Here is a 22,388-nt window from a genome sequence, read left to right as displayed (position 1 = left end):
AGTTTAGCAGTTTGGGACCTGTTGGCTTGTTGCCCTTTCCTCATAATCAGTGTTTTGGGACATACTTATCATAATGGAGATGAAGACACCCTGTATCTGGGATGTATGATAAGCAGGGGATTTTTGGTTTACCTGTAAAATCCTTTCCTTGGATTAAACCACAGGACTCAGGCATCCCACCTCACTGCCTGTGTTTCATGGATTGCTACAAAAACTAAAGCCTTGCTTAGTGGGGAGGGATTATGCCTAGGATGGGACTCCGTCTTTTTGCCAGTGCCCAATCATCTGAAGGTGGCAGCATAAACCTACTGTAATGAAAATAAAGACATCCTTTGTCCTGAGATGTACAAGAAAGTGCAGTCATCCTTTATGAATAATAAGTTATGATTTTTATTTTAACAACTTGCCGAACAGTGCACGATGATGTACAATGGCACGGCTGCGCAAATGGGCATACCTGTATGTCTCCTTTAAAACGTGGCATTGTGGGCGGGGCACGCGTGCCCGCTGTGTACTCCGTGAGCATGGCCGCAGGTCCCGTAGACTCGATGTCCGCCGGGGGCCCGCGATCGTGACACGGAGCTGCAGAACGGGGAGATGCCTATGTAAACAAGGAATTTCCCTGTTCTGCCTAGCAACATGACCGGGATTCTACTGCTCCCTATCATCGGGACCTCCCCACAGTTAGAATCACTCCCTATGACATACTCAACCCCTTGATCGCCCCCCTAGTGTCATTTACACAGTAATCGGTGCTCTGATCGCTGTATGTCACTGGTCCCAAAATAGTGTCAAAAGTGTCCGATGGGTCCACCAATGTCGCAGTCATGATGAAAAAAAAAAAAAAAAAAAAAAAATCGCAGATCGCCACTATTACTAATAAAAATGCCATAAATGTATCCCCTATTTTGTACACGCTATAACTTTTGCGCAAACCAATCAATATACGCTTATTGCGATTTTTTTACCAAAAATATGTAGAAGAATACATATCAGCCTAAACTGGGAAAGAAATTTGTTTTTATATATTATTTGAAGATATTATAGCAAAAAGTAAAAAATATTTTTTTCAAAATTGTCGCTCTTTTTTTGTTTATAGCGCAAAAAATAAAAACCGCCGAGGTGATCAAATACCACCAAAAGAAAGCTCTATTTGTGGGAAAAAAAGGACGTCAATTTTGTTTGGGTGCAACGTCGCATGACCGCGCAACTGTCAGTTAAAAAGACGCAGTGCCGTATCGCAAAAAGTGGTCAGGAAAGGGGGAAATTCTTCCGGGGTTGAAGTGGTTAAAGACATACAACGGCCCAACCCTAAACCCCCCCACAAGACAAAACATCTAACCTTAATCAACTTGTATCTTTCTAATAAACGACACAACATTCTGGCTTCCAGCTTCCCCACATTCATTGCCAATCTTATCTCTCTTTGTGAAATTCCATTTGTGCCTTGATTTTCAACTGCAAAGAAAAAAAAAAAAGTATATATTGTATGAAATCATAAAGTCACCAAAATGTAAAAAAATACAGCCTTTAGTATTTGGATACACAGCTTAGTAAAGTGCCAGTGAAGATACCGCAACACTCCTGATAGAAGATTCATCTTAAAAAAAAAAAATATGTTTTTACAGACTTTGGCACTATAGGAACAATACACCCGTGTACACAGTTTTTTGAAAATGATTTCTATCTTACTAGAACAAAATGCTTGAACATAGGTTTTCCAAGTAAATATAAAATATTTAATATTTGTGGGTTTTTCTTTTTAGCAAGATGGGAGGATTCTCACATGGTTTTTAAACTGGTATGTATCCTCCTCAGCAGTGCTAAAATGAGGCCATGAGGCCAACATTTACAGGATTCAAAAGCTGAACATGAATGAGAGAAATCACCCATTTCTCATCAGAAGATTCAGTATGAAATTGAAAATCAGACATTCCAAATAATATTCCAAAGCAAGCAGAATCTGCTGTGCTGTTCTCTTTAGTTTACCCGCAGAGCTCTTGGAACCCTTTGTCATGTAATAGAAGTTTATTTGTAAACTATAACTTATCTATATAATCTTAGTTTAACACATTAAAACACATAGAAACAAAGAAAAAAGAGATTTTCCTACAGCTTACCTGTAAAATCCTTTTCTTGGAGTACATCACGGGACACAGAGCACCATAATAATGACTATCTGGGTTATACGCCACCTATAGGTGAATGGACACTGGCAACCAATAGACAGGAAGTTCCTCCCATACAGGAAGTACCTCAGTTTTTGTAGCAAGCAATGAAGATCCCAGAAAAGAGGGGAGGGACCTCTGTGTCCTATGATGTACTCCAAAAAAAGGATTTTACAGGTAAGCTGTAGGAAAAATCTATTTTTCTTTATCGTACATCATGGGACACAGAGCACCATACTAATGACTGGGATGTCCTAAAGCAATGGCCCTGAGGGGAGGGAGACACCATTATAGAAACTGCCAAAGGAGGACCTACTCCGCTATTTGTAATACGCCGAGGCCAAAGGCAGTATTTTCTACGTGATTGACATCGACCTGGTAAAACCCTGTAGATGTATAAACCAAAGACCAAATAGTGGTCTTGTACACCTGGGCCACTGACATCCAATGATGGATGGCCCAAGATACTCCTGGTAGAGAACCTCCCCCCCCCCCCCCCCCCCCGAAAAAAAAGATTTTTTTTTCCCCATTTAAACCATAGGCATCATTGGTAAACTGGCAGATCCACTGCTAAATATTTGACCTGGATGCTGCCTGCCCTTCCTGGGTTCTTCTGGCAGCACAATCAGGATTCCTGACTTGTGATGACAACTTAAGTAGACCCTGAGCATCTGAACTACCTCTAAAGTAGGTAGCGATCTTTCTCCTGCCGATTGCGGATTTAGGAGAAATATAAAAAGGCAAGACACTGTGTCCTGATTCAAGTGAAAAACTAGAAACCACTTTAAGCAATAAAAAAAATGGATGAGGACACGCCATCACCTTATGATGCGAGACCAAGAATGGCTCCTTGCATGAAAGAGCTGCCAATACTGACACTCCACTTCGTGAAGTGATAGCAACCAAAGAAGTCACCTTCTGAGATAAAAGGATCAACAGAATACCATGATTGGTTCAAAAAGTGGCTTCTGCAAGGACAATCAAGACCAATTCAAGTCCCAAGGACACAAGAATGGCATGACAGGCGGGACTGTCCAAGTTACCTGCAGTATGAGGTATGAAAAAAAAAAAAAAAAAGGAGTGCGAAACAATGACCCCTGGAAAAAAATGGATAGGGACGAATCCTGACCCTTAACGGTACTCAATGCCAAACTCCTTTCTTCTACCGATTGGAGAAAGAAAGAGAAAACCTCCCACCCACATATTTCTGCGAGTGCCACTTCCTGGCTTCACGCAAGGCAAAAAAATATTTTCAAGCCCTGTAATTGAAGTTCCCCGAAGCTGGCTTCCAGGGGCTCAACAATGCTGAGATACAGGACTCAAGACCATCAGGTCCCGCTGGACTGGGAGTGTCCAAAGGAGTAACCCCCGCAAGACCCGATATGTCCGCACACACACACGCACACACACACACACACACACACACACACACACATATACACATACATACACCTGCAGAGGCATTTCCAGATTGAACCTACAACAGGTTTGTCCTATAATCCAGAGCAAGGCATACTGGCCAAAAAATTCCAAGCTATTGGAGAGTATTTTCCCCTGTGGAGATCAAGCCCACTGAACTGTAGCCAGCCTTAAGTCAACTTAGAGAGACTGGCATCAGTGGTTATTTTCCAGATTCCTGAAAAGGAAGAATATTGAGCACCAATCTTTTTTGCTCTGCAACACCCCGGAAACAGAGTCTTCTGGCAAAGCAATGCCTGGATCCTAAAGTTCCCGACAGGGAATGAACCTCTGCCAAGACCTGGAGTAGAGCTGTATGTGGAGAACGTGCTTTGACCCAAACACAGCTTCCTTCTGTAGAAATATATCAAAGGAACCACTGGAATTAACTGCTTCTTGAGCAAAAGATTGAGGTAAAGAGTATTGAGATGTCTCAGCAAGCCTGCAAGCCCAGCACTGGGGCTAGATGCTTTGAGAATCCTCCTGAGCTGTGGCCAACCCAAAAGGAAGATTCACAAAAAAAAACGGCTTTCCACTGCAATTACAGAAATCTTTGATGAGCCTGGAGACAAACTGCCACATGAAGATGAGGGTTTATAGACGATTATGGACCCCAAAATCTACCTCTTGCAGAGAGGTCATCACTGAACCGTCTAACCTATCTGAAAACAGAAGGATATTCAGCGCGTTGAGATCTTAAGATAGACCTCATGTTCCTATTTGACTTTGGAACTGCCACCATTTAATTCTCTTACAATAATGAGCCCATAACTTCTGCTCCAAGAGCAAATGTAAGGCAAAGACTGACGGCTCTGTAACAGGCCCCCAGGCCCAAGAGGTGCCCTTAACCAACCAGGTTTCTGCCGGCAAAGGATGGAACAAACCACCTCAGAGACTGTCCTAAGTCTTAACGGCCTGAGATACTCAAAAAACCCAGCAGCCTCAGATGCATCCCTCACCCGGGTGGGGAAAAGCTTACAACATCTGGTATCCCCGGGCAGTCTCCCATCTGTATACTAACCAGGCTTGATCCAGCTTAGGCTTCAATTAACCGAGATCAGGCATGAACAAGGTGATGTGGCCGTAGTCTGACGAAAAATGAATGCGCCAGGACACACTGCAATGCCAAACACCACGATGGTTCAGATGCACCCGAAACCACTGTCCATCGGGGATGTGGATATCTGCCAGATCACTGAACCCGAGAGCGGTGCTCCTGCTTCCCCCGGCTGCCCCTCTTTTTTGGAACCATTTAACTGGTATAACAGGTAACCTAATAAACAGTCCTCCAAGGATGCAGGCCTAAAACAATGTTGGTTTACCTCTATGCAAGCCCTTAGGTATGCAAGCACCTAGGCATGCATACATGTATGCAGTACAGGGTCAATACGCTCATACGGATGTACCCTCAGGCAAACAAGCACCCAGGCAAATAGGCCCATATGTAAATCCCAGAGAAAACAAGTACATATGTATACAGCTTAATGTAATAAACATATGTATGCAGTACAAATGAAAACATGCCAGCATGTGTTTAAGAAATATGCTTTTATGGAAGCATAAGTTCATGCAAATATGCATTTGGGCAAAATATGAAAATGTGCACTGTAAACACACATTCATGCAACATGTGCCCATGGAAACCATTATGCAACACGTATCTATATAGAAATGTATAAACATGCATCTTTATGCAACCATGTATCTTTATGCGATCATGCATCCTTATGCGATCATGTATCTTTATATGATACAGCATCTTTTTGCAACCCAGCATCTATATGCGATCCAGCATCTTTAAACGAACAAGCATTTTTATGGCATCAAGCAGCTTTATGCGAACATGTATAACCATGTATATTTCAGTAAACATGTATCTTTATACAATCAAGCATCTTTATGCGATCAAGCATTTCTATGCGACCATGTAAAATCATGTACATCTATACAAAACATGTCTAAACACGTATCTTTATGCAACCATGCATCCTTTCAAAATGTTTTATTGGTTTTACAAAAATGGAAACAATACAAAATAATAATAAGAAAAGCAAAATATTGCATTGCGTACCCCTGAGGGGGATGCAGGTAATGTCTTATAGTGGAAGAGTCTATCACACAACATAAACAATAATAGAGACCTAAGGAGCAACTGTAACTCTACATAGTATGTGTAGACCGCCCAGCCTGCCCACATTAAAGTGGGGGGGCAAGCAGAGGTTCCACCGGCACCCCGAAAGGGATCATGCTGTGCCCGGGAGAATCTCAGCAAGCCATCCCCATCATATGTTTGCCAGTTAGGCACGGGGTCTAGGAAAAACCCATGCATCCTTATGTGATCATGAATAATCATGTTCATTTATATAAACATGTCCAAACATGCATCTTTATGTAAGCATTAATAACCATGTATCTCTGTGCGATTATGCGCAACCATGAACATGTATCTTTATGCAAACATGTAGATTCTTTTACAATTATGCAAACATGAATAAATATGCATCTTTGTGCATCCATGAATGCTTAAGCAACCATGATCATGTATCTCTATGCAAACATGTATAACCATGTATATTTATGCAAAACATGACAAAAACATGCATCCTTGTGCAACCGTGCATTTTTAGCAACTGTGCATTCCAGTAACCGTGCGTTTTAGCAACTGTGCGTTTTAGCAACTGTGCATTTTTAGCAGGTTTTCAAGCATGAACCCTGCTTAACTGCAGCTGGGCCCATGCTAGACCTGCAGGTTTTTAGTCAGTCACATATGCACTATACTGGAGATAAACACCTCCATGCTCACGTTTTCCCAAACGTGTATATTTAAACATGCATTTAAGCAACAAGATTGCAGGCATGTATACTACATTGCATCTGCTTCTGCTTCTGCTTATAGAGCAGTCAACACATTAAAGTAAACTAACTATCCAGGGGCGTTTTAACTTACAGTTGTACAATCCCCCCGGATAAGCAGTAAATATGCAGCATATAATCATTACTTGTCTTCACACAGTTCTCCCATAGTAAGTACTCACACTTTGTTCGTATCTTTAGGCTGCTGCTATGTCTCCAGAGGCCTACTGAACCTGTTGCCACATGGCATGGCCGCCCTTCCACTTCCTGCCTTTATAAAAATAGGCCATACTGAGCGAGCCTGCGCCCTCTATTGGCTGGAGGAGAAACCGCAGCCACATGAGTAAGAGTACATAGCATGATTAAACAGCACACTTCTGTGTGCAAACAAATGCAGACCTACCATTCCTGCTGCAGGACTCTGAACATAACAAGAGTCCAATCTTCACCCATCAAGGCGAGCTTTGCCATAAAAGACCTTCAGAGACTGGGTCCCCCTTAATCTGAGGTCCACTCCCCTGGACCTGTATAGCACCCTGCAGGAAAGCACCTTGGTCAGAAGAAACACTGCACAGGTTTCCATTACGCAGGGTCCATCGCCATAAGGCTGCATTACAGGCAAAACCTTGAAAAATCTTCTCTCTTTCCCATGAGGCTTGGGTACCATCCATTTTAGCCTTCATGCCATCCGAATGGATCCGATCATAACGTCCTTAACCAGGACATCATTAAATTTTGAAGAGCTTCAAACAGGCACGACCATCGCCTTCAAAACACTGGCGAAAAAAACTGAGGTACTTCCTTGTATGGGAATGGTTATATGGGGGGAACTTCCGGTCTATTGGTTGCCAGTGTCCATTCACCTATAGGTGGCATATAACCCAGATAGTCATTATGGTGCTCTGTGTCCCGGGACGTACGATAAACAGGAGACTTATAAAAACTACGGTTTCCATTAAGGCCCTTTCACACTTATGTGTTGTGGTAATGAACATGGGTCTATGTGTGGTACCATTCATTGTGAGTGGCATCCCAACACACTGTGTTGTAGCAGACAACACACCACAGCGCAAAAAAAAGGAGGGTGTGTTTTTTTGCTTTTGTTTGTTGCGGTGCATTGGCAGTTCATTCAAAATTTATTTTGGTAGTCCATTAAAATGAGTGGGCTGCTTTAATGCAGGAACGTGCGTCCAGGAGTCCCTGTTGCAACCCGGCCCCATGCTTCAGGGAGCCCGTGCGCCCCTCCTGTATGCCTGAATAGGAGGGCGGCATCATGTAGAGAAACCAATCCCTCCATTTAGCCATTGAATGCCTACATCTCCTCCTCTCCCTCCCGCAGACATTCAGCAGCTGCAAGAGGGAAATGGAGGGCATCAGTTCTTCCACATGCCACTCCCGCCGCCTCCCCATTGTTGTTCTGCTGCCCCAGTCTCCTGTGTTGTTCCCTGGCACCCCGTCAGCGCTGGCGGGTTTCCCCTTTCCACTGGCTGCTGCAGGGGATCTGTCAGGATATGCCATATACCGACCCCTTCCTTGTCTTAACGAATAGAGTGTGTGTGTATATATATCTATCTATATATACATACACACACACACATACATATGATATAAGATGGAGACTGGGAGGGAAAAAAAACAGTTAATATGTCATATACCGGCCCCTTCCTTGTCTTAACGAATAGAGTGTGTGTGTGTGTGTGTGTGTGTGTGTGTGTGTGTGTGTGTGTGTGTGTGTGTGTATGTATGTATATATATATATATATATATATATATATATATATATATATATATATATATATATATATATATATATATATATATATCCCCGAGTCTGTCTGGGATTACATGAAGAGACAGAGATTCGAGGCAGCCTACATCCACAGAAGATCTGTTAGGCCTCTTTCACACTGGGGCGGTTTGCAGGCGTTATTGCGCTAAAAATAGCGCCTGCAAACCGCCCCTAAACAGCCTCCGCTGTTTGTTCAGTGTGAAAGCCCCAGGGCTTTCACACTGAAGCGGTGCGCTGGCAGGAGAAAAAAAAATCTCCTGCAAGCCGCATCTTTGGAGCGGTGTATTCACTCCTTCCCATTGAAATCAATGGGACAGCGCAGCTATACCGTGGCTATACCGCAGCTATAGCCGCGCTATACGAGGGGTTTTAACCCTTTTTCGGCCGCCAGCGGGGGGTTAAAACCGCACCGCTAGCGGCCAAATACCGCGGTAAAACAGCGCTAATAGCGCTGTTTTACCGCCGACGCCCCCTACCGCCCCAGTGTGAAAGGGGCCTTAGTTCCCCAAGATGTTTGGAACAGCCTACCTGCTGAGTACCACACCAAATATTGATTTGATTCGGATTTCTCTTCTGTTCATTTACTTTTTATTTTGTCAGTTGATAAAAAATAAACTATTAAACACTTTGAGCATTTTTTCACAGCTGCCTAAGACTTTTGCACAGTACTGTGTGTATATAACACACACTTATGTTTTTAAATCAATGTAAAGTCCAGAATCAAGCATTGTATGGATGGATCAGCATACATTTTTGGCATGCATCAGTACAGGGTAGAAATAAATCCTGTGTGAGAGTTACATTATCCTAGATCAGCCAGTCAAGATGTGGGAAGATGCAGAACTCAGAAGACTGGATGAAGTGGTCAGAGCTGGTAATACAGCTAACAGACATTGCATTGCTGAAGGTAGGCAAGCGTATAGATGGCTTTTCGATACACTTTAAAGCAGAGCTTCACTCTTTCAGTCAACACAGACTATTTTCAATCCTTATGCTGCTAGCATTGGTAAATTGATAGAAAAGCATAGCATATTTTCTTGTTTTAATTTTTTTTTTACATTTCTTCAGCTACTTCCTGGTTTCCAGGCCTAGGCAAATGGGAGAGCACTGCTTCCCTTGTTTTATTGTGTATCATTGCGCAGGTAGTAAACATTGGACTAGGCAAATGATGTCATACATACTAGGAGTCTTCAGGAGGGGAAGAGAGGTGTTTTTTTTTTTTTTTTTTTTCAAAGCTAAGCACATCCTCCTGCCTGTATGCTTGAGCTAAGGGCAGATTGATTCCAGGAAGTAAATGCTACATAAATCATCTGCCCTTACTCAAGATGACCATGGGCAGAAATGCTAAGGGGTGTTTTTCAATGTGATTTCAAAATAAACCCGGCCCCCCTTCTCCTGATTGGCTGACTTTGATTGACAGCCGCGGGAGTCAGTAGCGCCGCTGCTGTGTCTCAGCCAATCAGGAGGAGAGTCCCAGATGGCTAAGACACTAGTGGGCATCGCTGGAGAGAGATGGGGCTCAGGTAAGTAATTAGGGGATGCTGGGGAGGCTGCTACACACGAGGGGTTTATCTTAATGCATAGAATGCATTACGTTAACAAGCCTTCTGCCTTTACAACTCCTTTAAGGAACAGATACAGATACAAAGGGAAAAACACATACTGAGCTCATAGGTTTGTGTTAACATGTCCTTCTCATATATTATGTCGATGGGAACTGATGCCGATTTCAAATCTTCTTCATCTTCATCATCTTCGTCATCTTTTTTTCTTTTATATTCCTTAATCAGCTTGATACATCGGACCATTATGTCAGTACCTACGTCAGATAAAAAACATTTTTACTTACTGTAATTTCTATATTTTGCAGTACAATACTGTACACAGGCAACTTACTCACACATCATGGTATATAGGCTTGTACCTTCAGGTGATTACACATGGGCAAGCTTTTGAGTATATGCCTCCCCCCTGGGACACTTCCCTATAGTGCTAACCCACTCTAAGTCCCATACACACAATTAGATTTTCTGCACATTTTTGTCTTCAGATTTACCAAAACCATATAATATGAGGTCAAAACTTAAGAGTTTCAATCTGTATGCAATCAGGCAGGCCCTTGCACTACATGGTTTTGGTAAATCTGAAGACAAAAATCTGCAGAAAATCTAATAGTGTGTATGGGGTTTAAGTCCTCAGTTTTTTAACAAGCAATGCAGTTAACATTGGGAGTTTAGGGAGGGTGGCCCGTGTCCTATACTACTATCCAAGATAAGGAATTTACAGGCAAGTCAAAATTCCTCTTATTTTAATTGTACAGTACAGGACACGGGCAAGTTTTTCATACACCATGGGAAGTACCAAAGCAATGCCATACAAGGTTGGGCAACAAAACTGTGCCAACAGGGGTTAAAAAAATCCAGGTTCAGAGTGCCACAGCAAGAACATTGCGGCTGAAAGCTGCATTAGTAAAAGACTGAACATGCACCTGGTAAAACGTTTGAAAAAAGGTATGAACGGGTGGCAGCCTTGCAGATTTGGGCATCAGAGACATGGGCCCAGGCCCAGGATTCAAATATGGTAAATATGTGGCGCTAATCTATCCTTGTGTACCAATTCCAAATACGGGAAAACCACAAAATTGCTGCAATAATATAAATAAATACAACTTCCTCTTACAAGTGCAGTGTGCATAATGTGATGACAATACCCTATGATGACCAGTGTATCAACATATTCTATTATGATTCCTCGTGCTCATAAACATACAAAATATATTAAAGTGCTCCGTGCACCATGTAACGCCTGTTGCAATTATTAAAGCAAACATTAAAAAGTGACACAATGTGCAAAATTACCATAAAGTGCATACGTGCGACTGGAGATGCAACTATGAATTCAATAATTCATTAACCAACCATAAATCCGCAAAAAATATATCCAACAAAATGTGATACATCAAAATATTATAGTATGGTTTCTCGTGCTCATCAACATACAAATTATCTTAAAGTGCTCCTTGCAAAATGCAATTAATAAAACAAAAATACAAAGTGACACAATGTGCAAAATTAACATAAATGCATATGTGCGACTGAAGATGCGACAAAGCCCCGCATCCACATATAGGTAATATAGTACATATAAAGTGACAGTTGTGCAATAAAGTCCACAAAGACGCTGTTTCATGCAATGCGACTCGTAATGTCCGCAAAATTATTGAATTCATAGTTGCATCTCCAGTCGCACGTATGCACTTTATGGTAATTTTGCACATTGTGTCACTTTTTAATGTTTGCTTTAATAATTGCTACAGGATTTACATGGTGCACGGAGCACTTTAATATATTTTGTATGTTTATGAGCACGAGGAATCATAATAGAATATGTTGATACACTGGTCATCATAGGGTATTGTCATCACATTATGCACACTGCACTTGTAAGAGGAAGTTATATTTATTTATATTATTGTTGCAGCAATTTTGTGGTTTTCCCGTATTTGGAATTGGTACACAATGATAGATTAGTGCCACATATTTACCATATTTGAATATTTGTCTGTCAGGGTTGTGTGAGTACACTGATCTATGTTGGCAGCTTCTCATCTGGTACTATCTTTTATCGATTTAGGTTGTGGTTGTGCGCACTAGTTCCTGCATTTTATTTTAAAAGGCCCAGGATGTTTCAAAAAATCTGGCACAGGAGGAGGTGTTTGAGAGCATGAGCTCTAGTGATCAAATTCCCTATCTACCTAACAATGGTGGATTATGAAGAGGGGTGGGTGCCCCTTGTAAGGACCAGAGGAAAGGAGAAAAGGTGGAATCTGTTTGTCTGAGTGAAGCAGTAGCCTTAAAGGCTAGGTTCATCTTTTTATTCTCTAAATTTCAGCTTCACTATTTACTGTACCAATATACCATTACTGCACCTCTGTTGCAGAAAAGAAAAAGCTGCCCCTGTATTCTAGGGCAGGCCTTACTCCAGCCTTTGTTGTCCGGGGAATGAATCGATCGCCACCGGAGGTTGAGCATAGAGATGACTGGGGACCATCTGGTCACCAGCTATCTCTATGACTCTCGAAGTCCCGGGCACGGAATTAAACCATGCCGGGGATGTGGCTGGAAAGGCTGAGACAGTTTATTTTTTGAACTCAGCCTTTCCAGCCTTCATAAAGGGGACCTGTCACGCACTATTTTTATTACAAGGGATGTTTATATATTAAAAAAAAAAAAAAAAAAAAAAAAAAAAAAACAGAAACAAACATATACACAAGTCTCGCCCACATATGTAAACGGCGTTCAAATCACACATGTGAGGTATTGTCGCGTGCGTTAGAACAAGAGCACCATTTCTAGCCCAAGACCTCCTCTGTAGCTCTGAACAGGTAACCTGTAAAAAATGTTAAGTGTCGCCTATGGAGATTTTTTTAAGTACCAAAGTTTGGCACCATTCCACGAGTGTGCGCAATTTTAAAGTGTGACAAGTTGGGTACCTGATTACTCGGAGTAACATCATCTTTCACATGATACAAAACAATTGTGCTAAATTTACTTTATTTTTTTTAAACTCATTAAACTTTTTTTTTTTCTTAAACGTGTTTGAAAAATCGATGCACAAAGACTGTGAGACATAAAACGACCGCCATTTTATTCCATAGGGTCTCTGCTAAATAAAGAAAAAAAACAACAAAAAAAAAACAAAAAAAAAAAAAACAAACACATATATAATGTTTGGGTGTTCTGAGTAATTTCCTAGGGAAAAAAAAAAAAAAAAAAAGATTTTTACATGTAGGACCAAAGTGCCAGAATTGGCCCAGACGGGCCTAATTGCCCGGCGGTGATATAAGTTACGTTTTTAGGGTCAGATAAGGTCTGCGTCGCCCCAGGCAGCGTCAGTTTAGCGCCAGTACCGCTAACACCCACGCACGTAGCATACACCTCCCTTAGTGCTATAGTATCTGAACGGATCGATATCTGATCCGATGAGATCTATACTAGCGTCCCCAGTAGTTTAGGGTTCCCAAAAACGCAGTGTTAGCGGGATCAGCCCAGATACCTGCTAGCACCTGCGTTTTGCCCCTCGGCCCAGCCCACCCAAGTGCAGTATCGATCGATCACTGACACTTACAAAACACTCAGCACACATAACTGCAGCGTTCGCAGAGTTAGGCCTGAGCGTTTTGAATCAGTCGCTAACAGTCAGGAGCTTTTTTGCCTGTGAGTCTCACTAGTGTACCCCTAAATTTAGAGCCCAAAATGGCAAATCAAAGGTACAGTAGTGAAGAGGCCTACACGTTTCTGAGCAAGTGAAGAGGAAGTCACTCATCTGTCAGATTCAGGCTCAGAATACGATCCTGTAGAGGACAGCGGCTCCATGACAGATAGCTCTGACGACGGAGTTGTGGTCCCTGCCAAGGTCAGGCGTACCAGACCCCAATCATCTTCTTCTGTCCTTGAAGTGCAAGAACCGCAGGGCTCTCGTATGGAGCAGAGCAGTACTAGCGCCGCCATTCCTTCTGGTGAACTGGCAAGCAACAGCGGCCTAGTACACCCTGGTCGTACATCCAGCACTGCAGTAACACTTGGTGACATGGCGAGTCCCATAAGTGCAGTTCAAGCTGGCGAGGTGGCAAGCACAAGTAGTGTCCCACTGCCACCAAGAAGACGAACACAGGCCCGTCGTGCCCATAGTGCCCTTCCTGCTGCATTCGCCAATCCGAATTGGGTACCCACCACTTCTGCAGCACCCGTACTTCCCCATTCACTGACCAACCCGGAATTCAGGTGGAAACAGTTGATTTTACGCCACTTGATTTTTATTCGCTGTTTTTCACCGAAGATCTCTATAGATCTATTTTGGACCAAAGCTATTTATACGCTGGTCAACACATCGCCACTATTCCCCAGTCCTCCCTTGCCAGAGATTGGAGACCAATTACGGTCTCTGAATTTAAGATCTTTCTGGGCCTTTCCCTCAACATGGGCATAAATAAAAAGAGTGAGTTACGGTCATATTGGTCCACTGACCCAATTTACCATATGCCCGTGTTCTCTGCCTCCATGACCAGGGCACGATACGAGCAGATTTTGCGGTTCATGCGCTTCAACAACAATGAACTCTGTCCTCCTCGTGGAGACCCTGAATACGATCGGCTCTACAAAATTCGTCCCCTCGTAAACCACTTCAACCAACGTTTTGCAGACTTGTTTACTCCCCATCAAGTTGTCTGCGTTGATGAGTCCCTGAATAAATTTTCTGGCCGCTTGTCATTCAAACAGTACCTTCCCAGCAAGCGTGCCAGATACGGAGTCAAGATGTATAAGCTCTGTGACAGGGCCACAGGCTATACATGTAGTTTTATGGTTTACGAGGGCAAATATAGTCACGTAGAGCCGACAAACTGCCCTGACTACATAGGAAGTGCTGGCAAGATAGTGTGGGAATTGGTGTCACCCTTATTCGGAAAGGGGTACCACTTGTACGTGGACAATTATTACACGAGCGTGCCACTTTTTAGTCACCTTTTTGATCAGATTGGAGCATGTGGCACCGTGCGACCTAATCGCCGGGGCTTTCCCCAGTGGCTTGTAGATTCCCGTCTTAGGCTGGGGGAGAGAGCCTGCTTGCAGTGTAATAATTTGCTCGCTATGAAGTGGAGGGACAATAAGAATGTTTTCGTTCTTACCTCTCTTCAAGCAGACACGACGGTCCAAATTCCTACGGCGACTGGTGTTGTGGAGAAACCCCTCTGTGTCCACGAATATAACCAAAATATGGGAGGGGTGGACCTCAACGACCAGTTGTTGGCGCCGTACCTAGTTGCCCATAGGGCCGGACGCTGGTACAAAAAAGTGTCTGTTTATTTATTTCAATTGGCTTTGCTGAATGCTTATGTGCTATACAGGGCTTCAGGACAGACTGGATCCTTACTTAAATTCCAGGAAGAGATCGTCAGAGCCCTTCTGTTTCCAGTCGGTGCTCCACCTCACCATCCCCAACCAAATGCAGTAAGCCGGCTGCATGAGAGGCATTTTCTTTATGTCCTCCCGAGTACCCCTACCCAACGAGCCCCCCAAAAAAGATGTCGTGTCTGCAGCAAGCGCGGATTTAGGCATGACACACTATTGTCCCTTCTGTCCTGACAATCCTGGTCTTTGCATTGGTGAATGTTTTGAACGCTACCATACACTAGTTGAGTATTAGCGTAGGGTACAGCACTGCACAGACTAGGACACACTTTGACAGGGTCTCCCAAGTTGCCATCGCATTTTGAGAGACCCAAACCTGGTACCAGTTACAAAAGTTAAAGTTACAAAAAAAAAACAAAAAAACAAAAAAAAAGTAAAAAAAAAAAAAAATTAATAAAATAATAAAAACCAAAAATAGTTGTCATTTTATTGTTCTCTCTCTCTATTGTTCTGCTCTTTTTTACTGTATTCTATTCTGTAACGTTTTACTGTTATGTTTTTATCATGTTTGGTAACCATTTTTTTGTTTTCAGGTACGCCATTCAGCTGCAGAGCGGATTTATTTATCTTGACAGCAACACGATATATAAAGCCGTGACACCAGCGCTGTCGGAGGCGATTTCACCACCACAGTTACATACTTAAGCATATATGCCAAAGCGTGGGGGCAGCAGTGGGTGGAGGAGCGATTTGCTCCTGCCTTTTGCGGGAGGATCCCCCCATGCTTCAGCATATATAAACGGTGCATGTATGCCCATCATTAGAAGTGGGTGGATGAAGGGAGGTATTCTAATGGTGGGCATACCCACCGATTAGAGCTGCACGATTCTGGCTAAAATGAGAATCACGATTTTTTTGCTTAGAGGATAGATCACGATTCTCTCACGATTCTCGCGGCGCAACATCATCTTTCACATTAAAACAAAAAAAAAATTGTGCTAACTTTACTGTTTTTTTTTTTTTATTTATTGAAGTGTATTTTTCCCCAAAAAATTGTATTTGAAAGACCGCTGGGCAAATACAGTGTGACATAAAATATTGCAGCAATTGCCATTTTATTCCCTAGGCTCTCTGCTAAAAAAAAAAAAAAAAAAAAAAAAAAATTATATATATATATATATGTGATTTTAACTTAAAGTGGGGTGTCACCCAAAAAACAAAAATGCCTGGAAAAATTCTAAAAAACAAAACAAAAAAACATTTGGATATTTTTTTTTTTTTCCACTTACCTCTAAATGCCTGTTGCTAGGTGGTCCCTCGTAGTCTGCCTGTTCCTTTGCCTGGGCTGGTGACATCACTTCCCCCTCGGCACAGGAAGGGCTCCGCTCTTCTCCCTCCCTCCTGTCAATCATCTGGGACCCATTACAGGTCCCAGGTGATTGAGCGGCCAATCACGGCGCGCGGCGCAGCTCGCGCATGCGCAGTGGGTGCCAGGCGGTGAAGACACAGCCTGGCACCCACAGTTGAAATGCCGGCGCCGACGAGCGGAGGGGGGGAGGAGCGGGGCTTCGATCCCCTGCATCGCTGGACCCAGGGACAGGTAAGTGTCCAATTAAAAGTCAGCAGCTGCAGTATTTGTAGCTGCTGACTTTTAATTTTTTTTTTTTTTTGACGGCCCCCCTGGGTGGAACTCCTCTTTAAGAAAGAAGTATCAGAAAAAGATTTAGACTTTAAGTGGTTAAACTTCCTGCATTTACAGGTTGTTTAAAGCTTGGCAGATTGCCCAGGTTATTTGTTTACAGAGAGAAGTTTATCCCTTTGATCTAAGCCTCGGTTCACACCAGAGGCGGCACGACTTGCAGGTCACCTCACCGAGGCGACCTGCACACAACTGCCCGGGCGACTTGCAAAACGACTTCTGTATAGAAGTCTATGCAAGTCGCCCCAAGTCGCCCCCAAAGTCGTACAGGAACCTTTTTCTAAGTCGGAGCGACTTGCGTCGCTCCCCTTAGAACGGTTCCATAGCACAGAACGGGAGGTGACTTGTCAGGCGACTAGGTCGCCTGACAAGTCGTCCCTGTGTGAACCGAGCCTAAGAAGGAAGTTAGACACAATGTTTCAAGTTCTAAACTTGGCAGACTGCCTGGATGTTTTCTTTTGACAGCTGAGTGAGCAGATAATCTCTCCTCTTGTTTATATGAAAGAAATCGGCAAACTCAGTAGGAGAGATCATCAGGGGAGGTGAATCGAGATCACAATTTTTTAACGATTAATTGTGCAGCTCTACCACCGATCAATATCTTTTTTTCCCTTCAGCCCACAGGCTGCATGAAAAAAAAGTTTACAATATATATCCAACAAGGACCAGCAACGTACTGGTATGTTGCTGGACTTTGAGTGGTTATACCAGAATGATGCCTGCAGGTTTAGGTATCATCTTGGTATCATTCTTTTCAGCCAGTGGTCAGCTTTCATGTAAAAGCAATCCTAGCGGCTAATTAGCCTCTAGACTGCTTTTACAAGCAGTGGGAGGGAATGCCCCCCCACCGTCTTCCATGTTTTTCTCTGGCTCTCCTGTCCCAACAGGGAACCTGAGAATGCAGCCGGTGATTCGGCCAGCTGACCATAGAGCTGATCAGAGACCAGAATGGCTCCAGTCATCTCTATGGCCTAAGAAACCGGAAGCTATGAGCATTTCATGACTTAGATTTCGCCGGATGTAAACAGCGCCATTGGGAAATTGGGAAAGCATTTTATCACACCGATCTTCGTGTGATCAGATGCTTTGAGGGCAGAGGACAGATCTAGGTTCTAATAGACCCCAATTTTTTCAAAAAAAGAGTACCTGTCACTAATGTAAACAGCAATTGCACCATGCATGTGAGGTATCACCGCGAAGGTCAGATCGAGGGCAGTAATTTTAGCAGTAGACCTCCTCTGTAAATCTAAAGTGGTAACCTGTAAAGGCTTTTAAAAATGTATTTAGTTTGTCGCCACTGCACGTTTGTGCGCAATTTTAAAGCATGTCATGTTTGGTATCCATGTACTCGGCCTAAGATCATCTTTTTTATTTCATCAAACATTTGGGCAATATAGTGTGTTTTAGTGCATTAAAATTTAGAAAAGTGTGTTTTTTCTCCGAAAAATGCGTTTGAAAAAAATCGCTGCGCAAAAACTGTGTGAAAAAAAAAAAAATGAAACACCCACCATTTTAATCTGTAGGGCATTTGCTTTAAAAAAAATATATAATGTTTGGGGGTTCAAAGTAATTTTCTTGCAAAAAAAAATATTATTTTTTCATGTAAACAAAAAGTGTCAGAAAGGGCTTTGTCTTCAAGTGGTTAGAAGAGTGGGTGATGTGTGACATAAGCTTCTAAATGTTGTGCATAAAATGCCAGGACAGTTCAAAACCCCCCCAAATGACCCCATTTTGGAAAGTAGACACCCCAAGCTATTTGCTGAGAGGCATGTCGAGTCCATGGAATATTTTATATTGTGACACAAGTTGCGGGAAAAAGACAGATTTTTTTTTTTTTTGTCACTAAATGATATATTGCTCAAACATGCCATGGGAATATGTGCAATTACACCCCAAAATACATTCTGTTGCTTCTCCTGAGTACAGGGATACCACATGTGTGAGCCTTTTTGGGAGCCTAGCCACGTACGGGACCCTGAACACCAAGCACTGCCTTCAGGTTTTCTAAGGGCGTAAATTTTTGATTTCACTCTTCACTGCCTATCACAGTTTTGGAGGCCATGGAATGCCCAGGTGGCACAAAACCCCCCCAAATGACCCTATTTTGTAAAGTAGACACCCCAATTTGCTGAGAGGTATAGTGAGTATTTTGCAGACCTCACTTTTTGTCACAAAGTTTTAAAAATTGAAAAAAAGAAAAAAAAATTTTCTTGTCATTTTTCATTTTCAAAAACAAATGAGAGCTGCAAAATACTCTCCATGCCACTCAGCAAATAGCTCAGAAAATGTACCCTAGTTTGTAGACGCTATAACTTTTGCGCAAACCAATAAATATACGCTTATTGACTTTTTTACCAAAGACATGTGGCCGAATACATTTTGGCCTAAACGTATGACTAAAATTGAGTTTCTTGGATTTTTTTTTATAACAAAAAGTAGGAAATATCATTTTTTTTTTCAAAATTTGCGGTCTTTTTCCGTTTATAGCGCAAAAAATAAAAAACGCAGAGGTGATCATATACCATCAAAAGAAAGCTCTATTTGTGGGAAGAAAAGGACGCAAATTTCGTTTGGGTACAGCATTGCATGACCGCGCAATTAGCAGTTAAAGTGACGCAGTGCCAAATTGTAAAAAGTGCTCTGGTCAGGAAGGGGGTAAATCCTTCCGGGGCTGAAGTGGTTAATGAGGTCTGTGTTACAAGTTGTTCGGAGTGTTTTGCACATGTTTGTATACACTGAAGAATTGCTGAAGTTCACAGATCAAGATTGCTTACAGTTTTAAATTGGACTTTATATGGGACTTTCACTTAGTCACTTCATATTTCACATGTCTGGTGTTCGACTTTATTAACATTATTGTATTATTTTACAGTTTCATATTCAATTTTATTCTTTTTTTTTCAGTTTGTGGCATGAAGCCATTTGTCAGATCAAGGTTGCTTAATGATTTAAAATTGGACTGTGTATGGGACTTCTACTTAAAAGTCCAGCCCAAGCTCGTTTGGCTGGGCTTCTCCTATGGGTCACAGGAGTGCAATTAGTTTTCGGCAGAGAGCGGGCTGAAGTCTGCTCTTTGCTGACGTCACAGAAATTAGTCCAGGCACCGCGTCATCACGACAATAAAGTCTGGATCCACAGGTGCCTGGACTGATACCCATCTCAGCCTCTCAGCGAGCTGCCAAGAGCCTGAGACGGCCCCTCCACAGCTTAGCGGTCCAGTGAGTGCGGGGGGCAGAGCGGAGAGAGCTGCTGACTGACAGGCAGCGGCTCTCTGCTTGGGGGGTTGAGAGAACCAAGCTATTGGCGGTGTTCGATAGCTCGGTTATCAGTGCAGAGGTGCCGGGGACAGATGCTGAATCCACCTAGGTAAGTATGATGGGGGAACAAAAAAAACATAATTCTCTTTTAATCACTTCATTTTTCACGTGTGGCATTTGGGACTTTATTTAGGACTTATTTTTATTTGCATTATTGCGTTTTGCTGTCTTATATCTACTTTCATGTTTGAAGTGTGGAGCGCTTCACTTTTATTTTACTGGATGTTCTTTGAACTGTCAAAGAGTAGAAGACCCCTTTCCAGAAAGTCTTTTTGTCTGAGATGTGTCTAGGATGAAGCCCAGATACTCTAGGCACATGGAAGGCTGCAGAGCAGATTGTTTGAGGTTGATCACCCAAAGGCCTGAAGCAGTTGAATTGTCTTTTGGACATTTTGTAAAAGTTGCAAGGGGGATGCAACCTTTAGGAGAAGGTCATCCAGACAGACTGTCATTGGACACCCTGAGCTCTGAGAAAGGCAAGCAAGGGTGCCAAGATCTTTGTAAAACACCCTGGGAGCAGAGGACAGGCTGAAAGGCAAGGAGACAAACTGAAAGTCATTGTCTGCCACTGTAAAGCATAGAAAATGCTGATGTGGAGGGTAAATGGGAGACATATAGATAAGCATCTTGGATGTCCATGGATGCCATGTGTTCCTCTTGTTTCAGAGAGGCGATTACTGACCTTACTGATTTCATACAAAATTTTGGAATGAAAACAAATTTCTTGAGGGATTTTATGCCCAAGATAGAACAGATACATTTGTTGGGCTTTGGTAGTGTTAACAGGTTTGAGTAGAATCCCTTGACCCTGTCTTGTGGCAGTACTGGTACAACAACTCCATGAGACAAGAGGTGGTTCATGGTCTTTTGCAAATAGGACTTTCCTCAGTTTTTGTTCAATTTGAAAGAACTAAACGTTGACCTTCGCAACGGACAACCCCCCCACACACACACACTCAAAACCCTCACTGTGAAGAGGGCTTTAGAGAGGACTTTGTGGGCCAAGCCTTGTGCCCAAGGAAAGTGCTGGGCTTAGATTTAGAAGTGGAAACCTGGGAAGAGCGTAGAGATATTCTGCTTTAGTAGAGCTAGGAGCTCCTGAAGAGGGTCATTCTGTGGCCTTTTTCTGAGGAAGCAAAACTTTTCCATCTGTGACCTGTTTAAAGAATTGGTCAAGTGCCTAACCAAATAGATGTCTTCCTTGCAAAGACATGCACTTGAGTCATCTCTTACAGGCAGATTCTGCTGTTCAAGTTTTTAACCAAAGGATTCTGTGAATAAGAATGGGAATTATTGCCATTCTGTATATTTTTTTATGATGTCTACACAGAAGGGAAGAGTAGATGGAAGTTGTTGTAATTGCCCTGCAACTAAAGAATACTGAAAGAAAGGGTCATGTTGGTGGTTTATTGTCCTGGTTCAATTAGCTGTGGTTTGATGTACAGAAATAGCAGCAAGAGCTGGCTAAAGGAGTAAGCATGTCCGGTAGGAGTAGGCTGTCACCAACTGTAGACTGTTCTGCAACATATCCTTGTGGCAAATGGACAAGAGGGAGTGCCTGAGTATCTTATAAAGAGGTAGAAGTGGGATTAAAGTGTGTGATCAGTGGTGTGACATCCACCTGAGACTGAGCTCTGACTAGTTACATTTTAGCAAAAAGTTTGAGTAGTTTGCACTGTAAAGCTAATACTTCCCAAACATGAAAATTGCTTTACAGACACTCCACATCCAATCTGACAGAGCTTGAGCTATTTTGCAAAGAAGAATAGGCAAAAATCTCACTCTCTAGTAGGGTCCGATACTACTTTTTTAAGACCGAGTACAAGTACCAATACTTTTGTTCAAGTACTCGCCGATACCAAATTTTTTTTTAATGTTGTAAAATATTTGTTACAATTATTTCCTTTTTTTATCTATTTATTTTTTATCAGCTCTATTGGGGGGTGGGGGGGGGGGGGCTTTGGTGAGATATCAGGGTTCATCACCCTTTTGAGACAGGGAAAGGGACTGGAGGACACAGATTCCCTAGTTCCTTTCTCTGCAGCCTTAGCTGCACTGAAGATGAATGGACAAGAGACAGAGGCGTCTGTTCATTCATAAGCTGAAACATCGTAAACTGTGCTGCTCAGTTATGAATGGACACAGTCCGTGATCACCGACTGTTTATTCAGAAAAGGAAGGAGTGGATAGAATACA

At 42.6% G+C, this 22,388-nt stretch overlaps 1 protein-coding gene across 1 annotated transcript in view; it reads right to left on the bottom strand.

The window, feature by feature from the left end:
- GTF3C1 (general transcription factor IIIC subunit 1) overlaps positions 1-22,388 on the bottom strand; it is a 395,149-nt gene that overhangs the window by 317,572 nt on the left and 55,189 nt on the right. Inside the window, exons 7-8 of the mRNA XM_073633018.1 lie at positions 9,932-10,087; positions 1,343-1,458 (exon numbers count right to left, since the gene is read on the bottom strand). Coding sequence (XP_073489119.1) covers positions 1,343-1,458; positions 9,932-10,087 — 272 coding nt within the window. The remainder of the gene's footprint in view (positions 1-1,342; positions 1,459-9,931; positions 10,088-22,388) is intronic.

This window comes from Aquarana catesbeiana, linkage group LG06 (assembly GCF_042186555.1).
Source record: "Aquarana catesbeiana isolate 2022-GZ linkage group LG06, ASM4218655v1, whole genome shotgun sequence".
NCBI classification, from domain to species: domain Eukaryota; kingdom Metazoa; phylum Chordata; class Amphibia; order Anura; family Ranidae; genus Aquarana; species Aquarana catesbeiana.
The sequence above is the reverse complement of the archived record's forward strand: the minus strand, read 5'-3'. Positions and strand labels throughout refer to the sequence as shown.